Genomic DNA, 21,934 nt, shown 5'->3' with positions numbered 1-21,934 from the left:
ACTGCTAGGAAAGGGAGATTCTTATCGTTGGCAGGAAGGATATGCTTAATAAAATTGGTTTTAACTGCCTTACCCCTTTTCTACTCATCCTTGTTTAAAGCTCCGACATCGGTGTACAACAAAATCATAAGTACCCAGAGGAATTTTCTTTGGGCGTGGGGAAGAGAGAAAAGATCTATTTCTTGGGTAAGTTGGGAGAATGTTTGCAAACCGATGGCGGAAGGAGGGTGTGGGGAAGAGAGAAAAGATCTATTTCTTGGGTAAGTTGGGAGAATGTTTGCAAACTGATGGCAGAAGGGGGGCTGGCGATTAAAGATATTTGAATGTTTAATAGTGCTCTTTTGGCTAAGTGGAAATGACGGTTAGTGAGTAAAGAACAAGGGACGTGGAAGGAAATCTTAGTATCAAAATATAGTACAGAATCAAGTTGAAGGTCGCCACAGACAAAATTCCAGTCTTGGTGGTGGAGAGACTTGTCCAAAATATATGGTGAGGGTGAAGAAGAAGGATGGTTCCAAGCAACTTTACAATGGAAAATTGGTTCTGGAGATAAGGTCACATTTTGGGAGGACGCTTGGCTTGGTAGATATAACCTCATCACACTATATTCTAGGTTGTTTTCTCTATCTCTAGATCAGGGGATGATAGTGGGAGAGGTTAAAGTATGGGAAAGTTCAGAGTGGCATTGGCGAGATATGCTTAGGTATATCTCTACAGGTACGATCAAGAGGGAGGCAAAGGACATGCATATCTGGAGAGAGGATAGCACATGTGACTTTTTGGTGAGATCAGCTTATGAATGCCTAGTTAATCATGGATTCGGTCATTCTTATTGTATTTTCAATTAGCTGTGGCAAGTCAAAGCATTTTGGATAAAATGTCAACTCGAAGCAGCCTAATCAGGAGAGGAGTGATAGCTAGTCCATCTGTTTATGAGTTGTGTAGAGCTATAAAGGAGACTTCTCAACACCTATTCTTAGAATTATTGCACAACCGGTATGGTCACTTTGCTTTAGATGGATAGCTATCATGGGTGTTTAACATAAGGATTTGGACGTTCACTTTGAGAACTTCCATCTGGTCCATATGAATTCCAAGCAGAACCTAGTGTGGAAGGGTATGTGGGCGGCAATAGTGAGGGACAAATGGTAACAAAGGAATACAATTATTTTTAAACAAGGGGTACCTGATGTGGAAGAAGTCTTCTATTTGACTCAACTTGGATCGTGGTTATGGCTAAAACACAACATTCACGCTTTTAATTTCTTGTTTTCGGATTGTCACTTGAATATTGTTCAATGCATTAAAAGTTGTACGTAATTGGGAAGGGTAGACCCAAAGTGAACATGGCTACAGGTTGGAAAGGCAGGGCTCATGGCCTATGGATGTATCATGGAACTATTAATTTTGGATTTTGCCAATATCGCTTGAGTATTTTATGTTAGATGCTTTTGTAGGTGTTGCAGGCTGCTCAACCTGTTGATGATGCAGGATACGGCCTCCGCTTGGATTCTTTTATGATTCTTCATTTTTGTGAAGTAGAACTGTGGTACACAAGTACCAATAGTGGTATGTGGAGAACATTATTGGTGGTGAGTAGCTGAGCATTTTGGAGTATTTGGAAGAGGATTTGTGAACTATGAACAAGCAAGGGCAACCTTAGTTAAGCCAACCGTGTGTGTCTTTACAGTGACTGATACCGATCTAAGAAGTGAGTACTAGAGTGGAAAGTGGGAGTTGTAGGTGCGGGTGAAGCAGTTAAGAAGATTTAGATTCTAGAATCAGGGATTTGGGTGTTGTGATGGCTTAAAAGCTTTATGCAGAAATGTCTCCTCAAGTAGTGCAGGCCAAGTTTAGAGTACTTTTGGGAATTGACGGATAGGTAGACTCTTGTAGTCGAAGAGGTTTGGTGTGGCTTGCGAGGTGGACTCTTTGGAATCTTATCATTTTCTTTGTGGAGAAAATCATTATCAAGGCTTTATGAGATTAGTATGGAGCAGTGGTGAGTAAGGGACGATGCAACAACTAGTGGAGACGTCTTAGTCTTTCGGCTGATGTAGAATTATTTTTGGCCAAGGCAAATGAAGGAGCAAGTGAATGATATTTGGTTCATAAGGACATGCTATACTTAAAGAGTGTGGTTATGTTTTTTATGCTTCAACAAAGTGGTTCATAAGGAGGAATATGCATTGAAGGAAACATTATCTGATGTTGTGTTAATGTGTTGTACCAACATCTGCAGGTGCAACTGCTTAACTGTTGGGATATAGTTGCAATCACAGTGATTGATGTAGGTGCTAGAGTGGTTAGTATAATTATGATGCTGAATTATCTGGTATGCAAGGGTGTACGAGTATTGAGGTTAAAAGGACCTATAAACACTAAACAATCGGACAACAATGGAAGGGGGCAACACACTAGTTATGAATTTGTTGTTGTTCACTGCGACATTATGTAATGTGTGGTCATAAATAAGGGGTTGATTTAAAGTGTAAGGAGATCTGTGTATCTGTGTTGTATTGGTTGTTAGTAGTGTTAGTTAGAGTAAGAGATGTTAATAGTGTTAGTTAGGGTAAGAGATGGAAAGAACGGAAGATTTTGTATAAGGATTGAGACATTCTTGAAGTATCCCATTTTAATTCATTTAATTCTTTGTTAATAAAAACACATAATTATTTTTACTTATTAAAAAAAGTTAAAAGTAATTAGTGTCGTCATATAGTTAACTAAGTGATTTTATTAGCATTCAACATTAAACTAACTTCATTAACATCGATTAAGTCAACACTAATCCGACACACACAAATATTTATTTATTAAAAAAGTTTAAAATAGCTAATATTATTTTAAAGTTAGCTAAGTTGACTCTATGAACAAATAAATCATTTAATAATTTCACACTTTTAATTCTTTTAAAAAAAAATTACATCGCAATATAGTTAACTAAATTATTTATATAATAATATTAAAATTTGACCGACACAATATTTAAATTTATTTTTATATATTTTTATAGTGAATTATGACTTTACCAATCCCGTAACGATGTATTACAAAAGTAAATTAAAGAGTTTGTTTTAGTTATTTTGGAAAATGTTAAAGACTACACTTATTTTTTGTGTGCATAGTTAATAAAAAATAATATTATAATAAAAAATAAGTTTTCTTCTATTTTTATATATATAATTTAATTATCTAATTTATCAAAATTGAAATTTGATTAATTTAGTTTATAATAATGGTTTTAGTTTATGTTTATAATTTTTTTCTAAAATTATGAATTTTTTCATGAAAAATAATAGAAATATTTGAAGGTTACTTCAATTCTTCTACAAAGAATAACTATCACATATAAATTGATTTCTTCTACGATGGAATTTATCATTGATATTAATTAATGGTACTATTTTAGTATAAAACTAAGTACTAGAGAAAAATTATAAATATAAAAACTGACCAACATTATTCCCAATTTAAGTTAGAAACGAAAAAGAATAGTAAAAGAAGAAAATAAACATAACGAATTCAGTACTAATTATTAGTATCTTATACTTACATATGTCTGGCAATACCTTCTAAACTCCGAATTATAATTATATATATATATATATATATAACTATATATATATATAACTATATATATGACGAATTCTTCCTCCGAATATTAATTCTGAAAGTTAATTTTAACATTTTTTTTAATTTTAAATAATCTTAAATGAAACTTAAATTCATTTCTTTTAAATAACCTCATCATTTACTTTATTCTTTTCTTAGAACAATTTCATTAATCATAAAGATGTGTGATAAGATTGATGAGAAAATGTTTTATATTCCATTTTTTTAATTTTTGTACACAGTTTTTGTAATTCACTGATTTTTTTTTTTAATTTTGGGTTTTCAAAAAATTAAAGAAAAATAAATGAAAATTCAACCACCATCAATAAAAACACTACAAAATCATCGACCATGGAACACTATAAATAATCACCACCACTTGAAAATAAAGAATAAAAAGTCACACTCTTCCATATACTCAGAAAAATATTATTAAAATTAAAGAAAAATATAGAAAAACACATATAAGGTATGGAGGTGCGGAAAGAATTGACAACTCTAATTCGTCACAACAAATAAAATTTATTAAATGTACTAGGAAAACCAAATAACAAAAAGAAAAACACAAAATAAATTAAAGTAATATAATGACAATAAGTGTTGATATATTTAGAATCTTACATCACATTATGACTAAAAAAATAGATAACTTTTTTCTGAAATATAAAGTTAGAAACAAATAAAACAATTTTAAAATTATATTATATATTATGTTACACTTGTAAATTGGTACTATTTTTTTTACTGTGCAGTTGTCTTCTAAGTAACATCTTCTAATAATGATTATTTTGTTGAGCGTGGAATGGTTACCTTAGAGGCCAAATGATTCATAATACAGGTCTGAGTCATTTATGATTCAACCCAGGAAATAGGAGCAATTATTGGCAGCTTCTATGACAGAAGAAAGAAGAAAAGTATTTGAATGGAAGAGATCCATTCTATGCATTAAATAATTTATCAATTATTTTAAGAATATTTATAAGTCCTAAATGGTGACTTTAAATTAAACAATGGAACGAGTCTCCACCAAAACATCATGAGGGCACAAGTCAAAGCTCATGACTTGACCTGCATGAAAAACCTCTTCATTTATCCTTAGACTCTCTTCACACTATAATAATGGAAAGAAGCTTCTCCACTTCATTGAAATTGCTTCACCACTCTTTCTTCTCCCTTTTATTCAGCTAAAACCAACACCAAAACTCACCCCCCAACACACACAGAAAATTACAGAGAGAGAGCATAAGATGGGTGTGAACGAAAATTTCAACAAGGATGATGATCATCATGAGTGTGTGGATGATGATGAAATTCCACTTCCCGGATTTCGATTCCACCCCACAGATGAAGAGCTTGTTAGTTTCTATCTTCGAAGGAAGCTTGACAAGAAACCCATCAGCATCGACCTCATCAAACAGATTGATATTTACAAATACGATCCTTGGGATCTTCCAAGTATGTTTTATGCTCTACCCTTTTAGTTTCTTCATATTCTTCTGTTTCTCTGAAACTTCAAAGTTCTACAAAATTTTCTTACAAAATGAAATTAATATCAAGGAAATAAGAGTAGGGTTTTCATCTAAAACACACTCCAACAAGAAATAATGATAACCATAAAGTTATGGCTTGCTTGGTCATCATGATCAACATAACCCCTATAAGTATGTATGATCACACTTACATGCATACATATACAGTAAAGCATAAACATGTGTATTACTTACAGACTATGATTCATTTGGGGGTAAATGAAATCACTGTTATGAGTCCTTATATATAACATCCTATCCCATTCACTATATATTGGTGTCTGTTATATATATATATATATATATAATATCAAGGTCACATGTGCAGTCACTTGTTCAGCTGATATAGTTATAAACTTTGAGGCTTTCCTTGGAGTTTCTTATATTATATATATAAACCAAATTAAATATCTAGCATTACTTTTGTAAGAAGAAGAATATAAAGTGCATACTATTGAATTTCAGACCTAACAACATATACAGCATGATAGAATCAACAGGACTAACACAATTTTATGAATCAATATAATAAACATCAAATATTCTAATGAACCAACCTATACTTTTGAGCCTAGTGAAACTTTCTTTAGTTTTTTTTTTCTTCTACCCTTGTTGTTTTTCATTGTTGTCAATGCTAATTACCTCCATGTTGCAACCATTTGTGTGTATGCAGAAAGCAATGGCAGTGGAGGAGAGAAGGAGGGGTACTTCTTCTGCAGAAGAGGGAGGAAGTATAGGAATAGCATAAGGCCTAACAGAGTCACTGGCTCTGGGTTCTGGAAAGCAACTGGCATAGACAAGCCAGTGTACTCATATGGAGGAGAAGGCAATGACTGCATTGGACTCAAAAAAACCCTAGTGTACTACCGTGGCAGTGCAGGCAAAGGCACCAAAACCGATTGGATGATGCACGAGTTTCGACTTCCTTCTAACACAGACACCAACACAAGCCTTCCCAACTCCAGGAACTATGTAGATGTTCCCCAAGAAGCTGTAAGAAATTTTATATATATTTATATTATAAAGAACAGTAAAAACCCTTAGCATAAAGAAACATTTTTGGTTCCTACAGTGTTCTCAAATTTAGTATTCTTTGTCTTCTTCAATTTTTTATTTTGAAGTTCAAAGCCAAAATGAATGAAAGAGAGTAACAAGATAAAGAAATACTTTATAGGACTTAATATAAGGGTGACTTTTTCCATGCATTATTTCTTGATTACTTAACCTTAGTATAAACTAACTATAAAACTTTCCAATTTTCAGAATTTTCGTTTCATACGATATTAATGTTTCACTTAGCCTTAGCAGAAATTTCTCAAATGTTTTCACACAATATGCAGGAAATTTGGACGCTGTGTAGAATTTTCAAAAGAAATGTGTCACTGAGGAAGCACGTGCCGGACTTGAAACAAGTATCTGCTAAGCGCCATGCATTTTACGATAAGAGCTCCAGAACGAAAAATGTGGAGTTTGACAGTGCTAATCAAGAATCGTATATAAACTTTGGTGGACACTATCAGAATGAGCAGAAACCCTTCATCAACTATACAAACAGTGATAAAAGGAATCAGTTTAATGTGATGAGTCAGTTGTGTTCTACGGTGGCACAGCAACAACCTCAACTAAGTGCACCATCTTCTAACCTTTGGAGTAACCCACCTGGGAATGATTTCTTCAACTTTGATAACTGGGATGAACTTGGATCTGTGGTGAAGTTAGCTGTTGATTCGCCTAGCTTGTAGATAAAGATGTGGAATTCATGTTGAGTTGATCGTAGTTAATTAGATGATGTTAGGATGAAATCTATATCATAAGAGTGCGTTTGCATGTATTAGAGATTATTCGTGCTATTCATCATGATGACTTTTAGTAACACACTTGTTGACATATTATATGAATACGTTCCTTCTTGTAATCCATCTGTTTTTAGTTTTATGTATAAATATTAATTTCATTGAGCTTCTTATTTTCTAGAAGCAATGTTTTAAATTTTTGCTTAAGATTTAAGTACTGCTCAAAGATAAAGTTAGATTCTCATAAGAATTTTTTTTTTTATCTTTATAATCAAAAGATGAGTAAAATGAATCTAATGCAGTTTCAAAAACAAAGATAGGATTAGATATTACCTCTTCTTTTATGTCTATCATCAAACATAAATTGCATGTTCGTTTGATCTCAGTCTAAGTCTTCATAAATCAAACTCTTTCTTATTGGAGTCTCGATATATTGACACTGTATGTATAGTAACACACATTTGATGTTGCAGACATGACAATGACGTGACAGAGTGAAATTGCGTTTGGGGACATGACAAGTTCAAAATAGGGTAAAAAAGAATATATTATACCGGTTCTTAGTAACAACCAGTGTAATATATTATTTTTTACTCAGAATGACTCATATTACATCGGTTAAGTCATCTAACTGGTGTAATATATGGCCCATATTCAACAACATTTTGAATTTTTTTTCATGAAGAGTGGGTGGCCATAAACGTCATAGAAGTGATCACTTACAGGCACACGGGTAACCAGTTTTGCATGTACCAATACATGTGGAGGAACATGTGGTTGGGTAACCACTTCTGGTAGGGTGGGTGTCCAGTTCTTTCATGGGTGTAATATATGACTCATATTACACCGGATAAGCCATCTAATCGGTGTAATATATGACACATATTCAAAAACTTTTTTAATTTTTTTTCATGAAGAGCGGGTGACCATAAACGTCACAAAAGTGACCACTTACAGGCACATGGGTAACCAATTTTGCGTATGTCAATACATGTGGAGGAACCTGTGGCTAGGTAACCAGTTCTGTTAGGATGAGTGTCCAGTTCTGCCACGGGTAACCACGTGGTTAGCTCAAAGCATTGTCATGACGAAATTGAAAGTGATTGAGGAATAAGAGTGAGTTTTTAATGTTGTGGGGGTGATGTAGAAGTAATTCTTGGCTCATTTGAGACAGTTGATGCTGTGAAGAGTTGGTGGTCATAAATGTAACACAGATAACCACTTACACACATACGGGTAACCACTTTGGTTGTGACAGTAGGTCTTTAGGAAGTTGTGCTATATATTACATCGGTTGGCTCAAGTAACCAGTGTAATATAGGGCCAGTTTTGATTGATGATGAAGCCAATGACGTTGAACACTTGAACAACTAAGAAAGAAGCAACGATGACCGCACAAGAAAGGAGTTTTTTGTTTGTACTTTGCTTGTTCTACTGATTGGTTCGTGCTTCCCGCTGCTTCTTTCTCCCTCCCTCTGATGAGGCTGCTGTTTCTTTCTCCCTTTCGTTCGACCTTCCCTTTCGTTTGAAACTCTCTCGCTTCCGCTTCCGCACACACACTCTTACAAAACTGCCCTTAGTGCCACATCACTCCCATAAGAATTACAAAAACCCCCACTGCCACGTCTGCGACGTCAAGTATATGTTAGTGGGCAGAAGGTGTTAATAAAATAATTTCGTTCTTATTAAATTTGGGCTTTGTCTTTTGCTTCGGTCCACATTTGCCTAGGTTTCTTACATTTATATCAAATGATGTAATTGTAGACAATATAAAAGCAACATTTAACAACTAAAATAAGAGAAAAGTAGACACAAATATATACTTGTTAATTCTATCACTTAGGTTACATTCTATCACTTGGGCTACATTCAGACTCGTTAAATAAACTACTTATGAGTTTTCACCAACCAAAATATTTGGTCACAACGAGTTTTCATACCTCTCCTTGAACAATATTTAACATCTCTCGAGAAACAAGTACTATAACCTCTCTACAAGTATATCGATTTTAATCTTCTCCTAAGACTAAGACCTCTTAAGATATGATAAAAACACTTTTAAAAAGTTCACTATGTATATTTCGCAAAGTAAAGAATTTAAAATGGTTAGCGCACAATCTGAAGGACTAGACGCTCTATATACAACATATATAAATCTTTTATTCTAACAAAAATGATTTTCTTGAATTATTTTTTCATTTTTTAGTGTCTTTTTTACTTTTAGCTCCTTAAATAGCTTTAGAAATGATAATCGATTTGAATAACTACTTCACCGTTTTGATATTAAACTTTTGGAAACTTTTACTTTAAACATTGATAATAATAATAATAATATTAAAAACAGTAATAATGATAATTATAATAATAATATTAATAATTTTATTATATTAATATATTAAAATAAAAATATTTATTTTAAATGTCATAATAATAATAATAAATAATTATGATATTATATGAAAATAATAATATTAATAATTTTCATATTAGTAATAATTTATGATAATAGTAATACTAATAATTTTATTTTGTATTAATATATATGAAAATAAAAAATATTAATTTAATAATTTTATGTAATAATAACAAAAATAACAAAAATAATAAAAATAATAATAATTACAATAAATAATAATAGTAACATTAAATAATTATGATAATAATTATAATAATAATAATATTAATAATTTTTATTATTATTAATAATAATTTTATGGTAATAATAATACTAATAATCTTATTTTATATTGATATATGTTAAAATGAAAATATAAATTTAATAATTTGATGTAATAATAATTAAGATGATAATAATAATTTACTTTTTATTAATATGTGTTAAAATAATATTAATTAAATAATTTAATTTATAATAAAAATATTATTATTATTATTATTATTATTAATTATTAGTATTATCATTAATTATTAGTGGTAGTATTAATATTATTAATAAATATTTATATTCATAATAATAATATTATTATTATTAATATTTTAATAAAATTATTAACATTACTAATAGTAATAATAATAATAATAATATCACAATAAGAATAACAAAAATCATGAAAAGTGCCCTTGGCGTAGTGCTGGATTGCATGTGTACTTTCAGCAGACTTGGATTCGATTTCCTGTCGGGCCAAAATTTTAATGACAATAATAAATAACTACCAGTGCAAAAATGCAGAAAAAACTATTGTTTATTAAGTACGGCTTTACGAATAGACACAGTTTTTGAAAAATATTGTTGTGTTGTCTTTGTGGGTTTTTCTTTGGCTTCTGGTGTCTTTTGCGTTCATCGTCATGTTTATTGTCGCCGTCGTGCCATTTTTGGCCAACGTTGTCTTTACACACAAGGTTAGTGATGTTTTCTATTTTTTGAATTTTTTTTAATGTTATGAACTTTTTTTATGTATTATAATTTTTATCATTTAAAATTTATATTATTTAGTGTTTATTATAATTTGTATTTATATTATGTTAGTTGTTATTTAGAATAGAATTATCATGTTTGTATTGAGTTCGATGATGTTTCACCCTCGACAATTGATACGTGCTAGTATTGAGTCTGGGGGTGTTTGACTCTCGGCAAACACGTGAGATAGAACACTGATTAGAAAACACATGAATGACTATTTCAAAATATATTGGATCGAAATTGGATAAATTTTCTTCGCATAAGTGATGAGTACGACAGAGAAGTAGAATAATTTATACAATTTGCACTGCGTAACGTGATTAATAGTGGTCATGATGGAGCAAAGATCAGGTATCTATGCATTAACTGTTTAAATGGAAGAATACTGGATGTTAAGATAATGAGGGAGCACCTGCTATGTGATGGGTTTCTTCGATCTTATAAAACTTGGGCATGGCATGGTGAATTGTTAAATTTACCACGTGTTTTCGTAACTGAAGAATATGTAGGGTCCACCATGGATGATGCAGTACATGATGATGTAGATGATGATCGATTGAAGGACATGAGTTGTGATGTGGAAGCTCAGTCTTTTGCAGAAGTGCATGGATATGGAAGTATGCCAAGCGATGCAGAGACTCCATTGTATCCTGGAGCAACTAACTTCATACGGTTGTCGGCAGTGTTAAGATTGATGAATTTGAAGGCAATAAATGGATGGACTGATAAAAGCTTCACGAAATTGCTTCAGTTGTTGAAGGATATGCTTCCATAGGAAATACTCTACCTAATCGTAATTATGAGGCCAAAAAGATTCTTTGTCCAATGGGTATGGAGTATAAAAAGATACATGCATGTGCTAATGATTGTAAAGATTTTGAATTGTTGAAAAGTTGTCCGAGGTGTGGGTTATCACGTTGTTGGGTTCAATAGTGTCAAAGTTCAAGAGGGGGTGAATTGACCTTTTAAAACTTTCGCGCAGATTCAAGTTTTATCATAGTACACAGAAAATAAATCGATTTATTTAGCAATGAACAGATTTATTTTTACACTGTTTATGTATTAAAGCGTTTATATCAGTCAAGTAATTCTTGAAGTTATGCAGATTGATCTGCAAGCTATACACACACTGATTTTAAGAGGATATTATGAAAAAAAAATTAGTGACCTTCAATTTTTAAGCAAGTGATAAAGGTTCAATTATTAGCTTGACAATCAATTGGGTCACCTATCACAATCAAACTGTTCCAGTTGTAATTAACAGTTCATATACCTTCTTAACAGAATCAAAGTGATTTTCCAGAAAATAAGAATAGAATGAACAAGCCCAGAAAGAACAGATTTATTTTTAATTGAACAGATTCAATTTTAGACAGATTAACAGATAAGCAAGAAACCGAGTGCAGGGATGAAAAGAAATGAACACACAACAGTTATACTGGTTCACTCAAATGAGCTACATCCAGTCTTACCTAATCCAAGGTGAAATCCACTAAACAAACGTACCAAACACACTTAGACAACCATTGTTCTTGATCCCTACAAGAACCTTGGCACACTTGCTGAAAAACACTATTTCAGCACACACACTCTTCAAGAAACCCTATCAAGAAGAGCTTACAATCACACTATACAAGAATTCAAAATATGAAAAGAATACACTTGATAGAGAATGCAGAAATCTGCCTTAGACCAGTAGAACAGATTGCTCACACAGTAGCAGCACCTCTAACCAAGCCTTAGAGCCAACCAAGAACAAGCACACTTTTTGATTTGGAAAATCTTTCAAGAACACATGTTAATTCTATGAAAATCCTTAGTTCTCTGTTGTAAAACTTGTTTTCTCAATTGTATGATTAACATTTAAATGCAGAAACAAACTCTCCTTTTATAGAGAAACAACTTATAACAAATTTTCAAAAAACAGTTAAAGTTGTTATAAAAAGAACAGATTGAAAATAAAATGAACAGATTTATTTTCAAAAGCAGTTAGAGAATTTGTTATGTGAAGGAGACTTAGTCAAACACTCTGGTGCAAGGATAAAACAAAAGAAAAAAAAATTTTAAGGTAAACAAGGCACCAGACTAGAAAGAATCTATTCATTTACAGATGAACAAATTTATTTTCAAAACGATAACAGAAACTTCTTAACAAGTGAAACACAGTCGTTTTAATGGAATGAAGAATTAGTTAAAGCACTTGATGCAAAAAACATGATTTAAAAAAAAAATTAATCAAGGCATCAATTTAAGAAAATAATCTATTCATTTAGAAAAGAACATATTCAATTTTTATGCAGTAAGGATATTTTTTGCAAAACATGTGAAAAACAGTTTCATAAAACTTGTGCTTGCTCTTATCACATGGTATGGGGTTAAGAGGTGAGTTACCTAGCAAAAAGCCTACTCAAAACAACCTCTAAACTATACCTAAGACATTCTTAAAGCAAATGTAAATACAAGTGAAAATTACACAAATGGCTTCATCAAACACATGTCTTGAAGGGGCAGTAACCATCTTCAACAGTTATAAGTTGAAACAAAAAGATGATGATACTATTGAAGATATAGAAAAGCATGGACCCCCAATGAAGGTTATGTGGTATCTTCCCATCATTCCAAGGATGACGCATTTGTTTGCAAACTCAAACGATGCTAAGAATCTTAGATGGCATGCAGATGAGAGGAAATGTGATGGCATGTACCGACATCAAGATGAAATTTGATGATGAGTTTCCAAAGTTTGGTAAAGAATCAAGAAATATCTGACTTGGTATAGCTACAGACGAAATGAATTTGTTTGGTAATATGAGTACAAATCACAATTCATGGCCTGTTTTACTAATTATTTGCAACTTACCTCCTGGATTGTGCATGAAGCGAAAATACATGATGTTGTCTATGATGATATCCGATCTGAAACAGCCAGGGAATGACATAGATGTTTATCTAAGTCCCCTAGTTGAAGATTTGAAGTTAATGTGGGACCAGGGTGTTGAAGTATTTGACGGATTTGCTAATGAAACTTTCAAGCTTCATGCCATGTTATTTTGCAGCATCAATGATTTCCCGACATATGGTAACTTATCAGGTTATAGTGTTAAGGGTCATAAAGCATGTTCAATACGCGAAGAAGACACTGCTTCTCAACAATTGAAACATGGAAGGAAGATAATATATCTTCGGCATTAGAGGTTTCTTAGAAGTCATCATCCTTACCAGAGGTTGAAAAAAGCCTTTAATGAACACCAAGAGACTAGTGGTCCACCAACTCCATTAAATGGTGTTAAGGTTTATGAAAAAGTCAGTGCACCAAGTTCTGAACAATCAGGGGTTATCATTGAAAAAATTGTAAGTTATTTTTTAACCTTTTTTCATTTATTTTAAAACATTAATTGTATTAAAAAATGATATGGTTTTTGTCTCTTTTGCAGGATTCCTTGGAATCCCAAGGTAATTTTGTTTCTGAAGGTCGTCACGATATCCTGGTTGAAGCAATTGGACGAACCTGAGCACTGTTGATGGAGATCAAGCTCAAGTGGACATGGAGGCCAATCATCAAGAGCAAGAAGAGGTTGAGGCTCAAATGGAGGACGCCCATGGAGGTCAAAGCCCACCTCAAAGGCTTACAAGAAGCATGTTCAAAGCTTTAGGAGCTAATGGACGTTTATTTTCTCTTTTTGTAATTTCTTTGTTTGAAGGTGCTTAGAGGGAAACATTAGAAACCTCTTTTGTTAAAGCATCTTTAGGTCTTTAGATTAGGAGTCTTAGGGGGGTGCGTTAGTAGATAGGTGTAGGAGTAATAGGGAGGTGCCAAAGTGAGAGAGAAGGTCACACCTTCCTCATGACTATAGTTGGCGCCACTTTCATTTTTATTTGGGGGGAATTTTGAATTCATTTAGCTTTGCATTTCAGCACCTCTAGGCTATAAATTAAGGTGCTGCCTTTGTATTTTTCAGATTTGAATTTTGATTAGAGAAACTATACTCAATTTTTGGGAGAGCATTGGAGAGCTTTGTGCCTTCTTCACTAGTCTTATCTTGAGAGTTCCTTGGTTACCTCAAGTGGCGGCTTGCACACTCATCTTGGAGTCACCATCCTCTAAGTGGCGTGATCATCCAACCATTCCTCCATCTTCATGAGCTTTATCTTCTCCTTCCTTCCTTCTCTTTTCATGTTCATGTTTTAGTTTGTGTTCCTTGTCTTTTTGGTTCAGCATTTTTAATTTCAGCTGGCTGTTCTTCTTTTGTTTTTGATTTTGGTTCGGTGCTTTTAATTTTCCAGCAATTCTATTCGGTATTCTTGCCTTTTGTTCCATTTTAATCGGTTCAATTTGAAAATACATGGAACTTCCATATGAGTTTGGGTTTTGGTACTAGTCTTGGTGAGTTCTTGTTCATAGAACCTTGATCCAATTCTATGATAAAGTGCCTATCTCATATCCAACTCAAGATGATTCCTAAGAATGTCAAGAATCACTCATATTGTGCTAGTGGAATCATATCATGTGGTATCAAGAGTTTAGGTGTGTTCTTGTTTAATTTTTGAGTTGTGTTGCACTTTAATTTCAAGAGCTCTTTAATTTCTTGCAATTTACGGTTCTGTTTTTAGGCTTATTTGAGTTTTATTGGTGTTTTCTTTATATTGCCTATCATATGTTTGAGTATTTTCCTTTTTGAATCCATACAAGTTTCGTCTTAGTCTTGTTTTTTTCCATAATTGTCATCACTTTTTGTAGTACTTTTGTTGAATTTGTTGTTTCTTGCTTTGGTGTCATATAATTTTCTGAGTTTGATACTTGATCCTTTGTGCATTTTCTGTTTTAGTTTGAGTTCATGCTTGTATTCTAAACCTATACAAGTTCCTATACATCATTTTCCATTATGTCTTTGCTAGTTCATAATTCTGTTTTTCATTCCTATTAGGATTCCTCTGTTTTCACGTGCTTACTGTTTTTCCTTATTGCAATTGATTTACTTACTGGAAAATTCTGAAATTCTGGATTTGTGTTCTTCAAAGTGTTAGAAAAGAGTAGAAAAAAGAAGTACTCAAAAATTCAATGTACACAAAAAATGATAAATAAAATACAAAAAGTGTACAATTCTGCCGAAAAAAATACAGTAATCTGGCAGCGATTTGAAAAATTTATCTCAATTAATTGGCTTACTGTTTTTGCGTGATTCCAGTGCCATTTTTGAGCTAAGATCTTGAAGTTTCTGTGGTTAAAGTTTCATAATCCAGTTCGCTTTATATCATTCCAGTTAAATCAGTGAACATCAAGCACAGTTTGCATAAAAAATATTTTCCAGTAGCTCATTTTTGTTTTCTTCATCTATTCTAGTGCTTTTCTTTAAGTATTCTTTTGTGTGACTACTTTCTCATTGAGTTCCTTATTTTTCTTGCTTGTCTTTTGTTCATTAATCTTTGAGTTTGTCAAACATCTAGTATTCCTTTTGTTTTAGCCTTTCATTGCTTATACTTTTTCTTGTTTGTCTTTATTGCTTCATTGGTTTTGTTGTGGTTGGCTTTGAGATTGGTGTGCCTTGCTTTGAAATCTTTCATTTGAGGATTTCAAGACCTCAAGATCAGATTGGTGCAGGGACATTATTTCTTTGAGAGTGACCTCTTTTTCTGGCCAAATTCACTTCGGCACTTTGGTTGCCAAATTCATTGTTTTTGCTAACTTTGTTTCTTGACTTGTTTGCTGTTTTTGTGTGTTTGCTGTTTTTATTTTGCAAATGGCTGGATATTCAAGTGATGCATCCTACAAGCAGCACTCTCCTTCCAAAGCTTCGGTCCTTGGTGAATTACATGAAGCTCAACGCACCATTAGGCGTTTGGAAGAGAAATTGCAAAAGATGGAGGTGCAACAAGCTAGACCATCTCCCTCTATCCATGATGGACATCATTCTCATAGACCTTCTTCAAGAGGATCTTCAAATGATTTTGGCCGTGAAGAAGACCATAGGAGAAGGCGAACTCCACCCGAATACCATGGCCATAGGCATCACAACCAAGGGGAGAGACATCACCATGGAAATGGCTTCTACCAAGATGCAAAGGCTAGGCTACCTTCGGTCAAGCTTCCTTGTTTTAATGGCTCTAGTGATCCTAATGTGTATTTAGATTGGGAGGCTAAGTGTGAACAAATATTTGAGATCCATGAGATCCAAGATGAACACAAGCTTAAGCTAGCCACCTTAGAATTTAGTGATTATGCCATGAAATGGTGGCATGGTGTTGTAAAGGACATTTTCTATCACAAGGGTCCTCCCGTGGACTCTTGGAACTCTTTAAAGGATCAAATGCGCGCTAGGTTTGTGCTCCCACATTTTAGGAAAGACCTCATGTTGAGACTCCAACGGTTTCAACAAGGCACGCTAAATGTGGATGAATATTATAAAGAGCTAGAAACGCTTGTGCTTAAAATTGAATTAGAGGAAAGTGAGGAAGCTATGATTGCTAGGTTTGTGAGTGGTCTAAGGAAGGATATCCAAGATATTGTTGAGTTACAAGAGTATTCATCATTGGGCTCTTTAGTTCATCTTGCAATGAAGGTGGAAGCCCACCTTGCTAAGAAAAATTCTTTCAAAAATGTTTCCAATGATGGGTACTACAACAATTCTTGGAGGAACAAAAAGTCTTTTTCAAAATTTCCTTCTAAAGATTCTTCTTTCAAACCCAAGGAACCTAAGCCATCTACTTCTAGGCCTAAATCACCAACTAGATCGTCTAGTAAGAAATGCTTTAAGTGTATGGGTTATGGTCACATTGCGGCTAATTGTCCTTCTAAAAGGAATATGTTTGTGCATAATGGCATTGTTATGAGTGAGCATGATTCGGATTCACCTAGGCATTCTTCACCATCTAGGGCGTCTAGTGAGGATGAGAGTGAGAGTCCACTTGAAGGGGATTTGTTAGTTGTGAGAAGACTTCTTGGCCAAGTTTCACAACCTTTTGATGAAAGTCAAAGGGAAAATATTTTCCATACAAGATGTCTTATTCAAAACAACATTTGCTCTTTGATAGTGGATGGGGGTAGTTGTGCTAATGTGGCTAGTACAAGAGTAGTAGATAAGCTTGGATTGCCTACTATCTCTCATACAAAGCCCTACAAATTGCAATGGCATAGTGAAGTAGGAGAAATTGTTGTGAATAAACAAGTCCTCATCCATTTCTCTATTGGAAAATACAAAGATGAGGTATTATGTGATGTTGTGCCCATGGAAGCTACTCACGTTCTTTTGGGAAGGCCTTGGCAATTTGATAGAAAAGTTTTTCATGATGGCTTTACCAACAAACTTTCTTTTGATTTCCATGGTCACAAGGTTACTTTAAAATCTCTCTCTCCTAGAGAAGTCCATGAGGACCAAATCATAATGAAGAAAAAGAGGGAGAGTGAAAAAGATAAAAAAGATAAGAGTTCTAAGCCTACACTCCTTGTGTCTAGTCATGAGATTCAAAGGAAAATAGTGGCTCATCATCCTCTTTTCTTAGCCATCCCTAGAACTCTTAAGATAGAACCACTTGTTGATAGTCCTCATTGTTTGGAAAATTTGGTAGAAGAGTTTCAAGATGTGTTTCAAGATCCTCCAAAAGGACTTCCACCTTTGAGAGGGATTGAGCACCAAATTGATTTGATACCGGGCTCTTCTTTACCAAACCGTCCAGCATATAGGACCAATCCAAGTGAAACCAAGGAAATTCGCCAACAAGTTGAGGCTTTGATTGAGAAAGGGTGGGTTCAAGATAGCATGAGTCCTTGTGCTATGCCTATCATCTTAGTGCCTAAAAAGGATGGCACATGGCGAATGTGTTCGGATTGTAGGGCCATCAATAACATTACAATTAAGTATAGGCATCCCATACCAAGACTAGATGATTTGTTGGATGAATTGCATGGTTCAAAAATCTTTTCAAAGATTGATCTTAAAAGCGGTTACAATCAAATCCGTATCAAACCGGGTGATGAATGGAAGACGGCTTTTAAGACCAACTTTGGTTTATATGAGTGGTTAGTTATGCCCTTTGGTTTAACTAATGCACCAAGTACCTTCATGCGCCTCATGCATCATGTTCTTAGACCTTTCATTGGTAAGTTTGTTGTTGTTTACTTTGATGACATTCTCATTTATAGCTTATCTTTGGATGACCATAGGTTGCATGTTAGGAAAGTTTTAGAAACCCTTAGGAAGGAACATTTGTATGCTAATCTTGCTAAATGTATGTTTGCTCTTGATCATATAGAATTCCTAGGGTTTGTTGTGAGTTGCAAAGGGGTCCATGTGGACAAAACAAAGGTGATGGCCATTCAAAATTAGCCTACACTAAAATCTTTGAATGAAGTTCGAAGTTTTCATGGACTTGCTTTTTTCTATAGAAGATTTGTACCAAACTTTGGTACCATTGCCGCACCTCTCAATGACATAGTGAAAAAGGATGTGGTCTTTTCATGGGGAGAAGCACAACAAAAAGCTTTTGAAACTTTGAAAGAAAAATTGACTAATGCTCCCATCTTGGCCCTTCCTAATTTCACTAAGACATTTGATATTGAGTGTGATGTTTCAAGCATAGGCATTGGGGTTGTTCTCCTTCAAGAGGGCCACCCCATAGCCTATTTTAGTGAGAAATTGAAGGGAAGTCATCTCAATTATTCCACTTATGGTAAAGAATTATATGCACTTGTTAGGGCTTTGTTTACTTGGCAACACTATCTTTTTCCTAAAGAGTTTGTGATACATAGTGATCATGAATCTCTTAAGTATTTGAAAAGCAAAAACAAGCTTAACAAGAGGCATGCTAAGTGGGTGGAATTCATTGAGCAATTTCCTTATGTGATCAAACACAAGCAAGGCAAAGTAAACATTGTGGCGGATGCACTTTCTAGAAGATACACTTTGCTAAATCTTTGAAGTTCTCAATATCTTGGCTTTGATCACATTAAGGAACTTTATCATGATGACCTTGATTTTTCTCTCATCTATCAAGAGTGTCTTAAGGGAGGACACAAAGATTTTTTTATACAAGATGACTTTCTTTTTAAAGGAAAACGTCTTTGTGTTCCTCAATGCTCTATTAGATTATCTCTTGTTAGAGAAGCTCATGAGGGGGTTTAATGGGTCACTTTGGGGTTGCTAAAACTTTGGATGTGTTGCATGAACATTTCTTTTGGCCTCATATGCATAAACATGTTCATAGTTTGTGTTATAAATGCATAGCTTGCCGCAAAGCTAAGTCTAAGATGCATCCCCATGGTTTATATACTCCTCTTCCTATCCCTTCAATGCCTTGGGTTGACATATCTATGGATTTCATCTTAGGTTTACCCAAGACATCAAAGGGAAAGGACTCCATTTTTGTGGTAGTGGATCGTTTTTCAAAGATGGCTCACTTTATTCCTTGCCACAAAGTGGATGATGCATGTCATATTGCAAACCTCTTCTTTCAAGAAGTGGTTCGTTTGCATGGGATCCCTAGATCTATAGTTTTCGATAGAGATCCCAAGTTCTTAAGTCACTTTTGGAAGACCTTGTGGGGCAAGCTTGGAACTAAGCTTTTATTTTCTACCACTTGCCACCCACAAACTAATGGTCAAACAAATAGAACTTTGGGACAACTATTGAGATGTTTTATCTCGGGGAATCCTAGAGTGTGGGAGAATTTACTACCCCATGTTGAGTTTGCATATAACCGTGTAGTAAATTCTACCACCTCACATTCTCCTTTTGAGGTTGTCTATGGGTTTAACCCCTTAACACCTCTTGATCTTATTCCTATTCCCATTCTTGGAGATGTCTTGTGCAAAGATGGGGATGAAAAAGCTTCTTTTGTGAAAACTTTGCATAAAGACATCAAGAAGAGAATTGAGAAGAAGGTTGGCAAGTATGCTGAACTTGCCAATAAAAGGAGAAAAGCATTGTTGTTTGAGGAGGGTGATTGGGTTTGGCTTCACTTGAGGAAGGATCATTTTCCTACTCAAAGGAAGTCAAAACTAATGCCTCGTGGAGATGGACCTTTCCAAGTCCTAAAGAGGATTAATGACAATGCTTATGAGTTAGATATGCCTGATACATTCTTAGGTAGTCATACTTTTAATATCAGTGATCTAACTTCTTTTTCTGTAGGTCTCCAGAATTCTGGTCGAATTCTCTCCAACTCGGGGAGTATGATGGAGATCAAGCTCAAGTGGACATGGAGGCCAATCATCAAGAGCAAGAAGAGGTTGAGGCTCAAATGGAGGATGCCCATGGAGGTCAAAGCCCACCTCAAAGGCTTACAAGAAGCATGTTCAAAGCTTTAGGAGCTAATGGACGTTTATTTTCTCTTTTTGTAATTTCTTTGTTTGAAGGTGCTTAGAGGGAAACATTAGAAACCTCTTTTTTTAAAGCATCTTTAGGTCTTTAGATTAGGAGTCTTAGGGGGGGTGCGTTAGTAGATAGGTGTAGGAGTAATAGGGAGGTGCCAAAGTGAGAGAGAAGGTCACACCTTCCTCATGACTATAGTTGGCGCCACTTTCATTTGTATTTGGGGGAAATTTTGAATTCATTTAGCTTTGCATTTCAGCACCTCTAGGCTATAAATTAAGGTGCTGCCTTTGTATTTTTCATATTTGAATTTTGATTAGAGAAACTATACTCAATTTTTGAGAGAGCATTGGAGAGCTTTGTGCCTTCTTCACTAGTCTTATCTTGAGAGTTCCATGGTTACCTCAAGTGGCGGCTTGCACACTCATCTTGGAGTCACCATCCTCTAAGTGGCGTGATCATCCAACCATTCCTCCATCTTCATGAACTTTCTCTTCTCCTTCCTTCCTTCTCTTTACATGTCCATGTCTTAGTTTGTGTTCCTTGTCTTTTTGGTTCGGCATTTTTAATTTCAGCTGGTTGTTCTTCTTTTGTTTTTTATTTTGGTTCGGTGCTTTTAATTTTCTAGCAATTCTATTTAGTATTCTTGCCTTTTGTTCCATTTTAATTGGTTCAATTTGACAATACATGGAACTTCCATATGAGTTTGGGTTTTGGTACTAGTCTTGGTGAGTTCTTGTTCATAGAACCTTGATCCAATTCTATGATAAAGTGCATATCTCATATCCAACTCGAGATGATTCCTAAGAATGTCAAGAATCACTCATATTGTGCTAGTGGAATCATATCAACTGTGGTCATTACTTTATGTTAAATTATTATTGATTATGCTTTAACTAATAACTTGTAGGTTTTTGCATGGAGTCTGTGTGGGTTATGACTCACCTTTAACCGTTTTCTTGGCATAATTGGGAGGTTACTTGCCACATTTAATTGCAATCAAAGGGAGGTTACTCACCACAATTAAATTGTAATCAAATGGATGTTTCTTACCATTAATTGTATTTATTATTGTTGTCTCCTAGAACCACTATATATAGTGGCTTCCTTCAAGCAATGTAACACACACAACAAACAAGCAACACACATTTGCTTCCTCTCTCTTTTTCATATACTCTCTATTTCTGTTCTTGGGTGTAAGTGTTTAACCCATATAGAGAGAATTTGTTTTTGGGCTATTTATCTATTAGCCTGAGAGGAATTCATTGTACT

At 34.2% G+C, this 21,934-nt stretch overlaps 1 protein-coding gene across 1 annotated transcript; it reads left to right on the top strand.

The window, feature by feature from the left end:
• Nucleotides 1–4,754: 4,754 nt before the first annotated feature.
• Nucleotides 4,755–7,117, top strand: LOC137836232 (transcription factor JUNGBRUNNEN 1). Its single transcript, XM_068645072.2, has 3 exons — nt 4,755–5,070; nt 5,818–6,137; nt 6,485–7,117. Exons 1-3 carry the CDS (start codon nt 4,863–4,865, stop codon nt 6,884–6,886), a joined length of 930 nt encoding a protein of 309 aa, XP_068501173.1. The 5' UTR covers nt 4,755–4,862; the 3' UTR covers nt 6,887–7,117.
• Nucleotides 7,118–21,934: the final 14,817 nt, after the last annotated feature.

Source organism: Phaseolus vulgaris, chromosome 5 (assembly GCF_051622355.1).
Source record: "Phaseolus vulgaris cultivar YP4 chromosome 5, ASM5162235v1, whole genome shotgun sequence".
Taxonomy (NCBI): Eukaryota; Viridiplantae; Streptophyta; class Magnoliopsida; order Fabales; family Fabaceae; genus Phaseolus; species Phaseolus vulgaris.
The sequence above is the reverse complement of the archived record's forward strand: the minus strand, read 5'-3'. Positions and strand labels throughout refer to the sequence as shown.

Excerpts from the sequence above, each read along its gene's own strand:
- LOC137836232 (XM_068645072.2), top strand. The coding sequence starts at position 4,863 with ATGGGTGTGAACGAAAATTTCAACAAGGATGATGATCATCATGAGTGT. Across the intron at positions 5,071-5,817 it reads CGATCCTTGGGATCTTCCAA|AAAGCAATGGCAGTGGAGGA; the intron begins GTATGTTTTATG and ends GTGTGTATGCAG. Across the intron at positions 6,138-6,484 it reads TAGATGTTCCCCAAGAAGCT|GAAATTTGGACGCTGTGTAG; the intron begins GTAAGAAATTTT and ends CACAATATGCAG.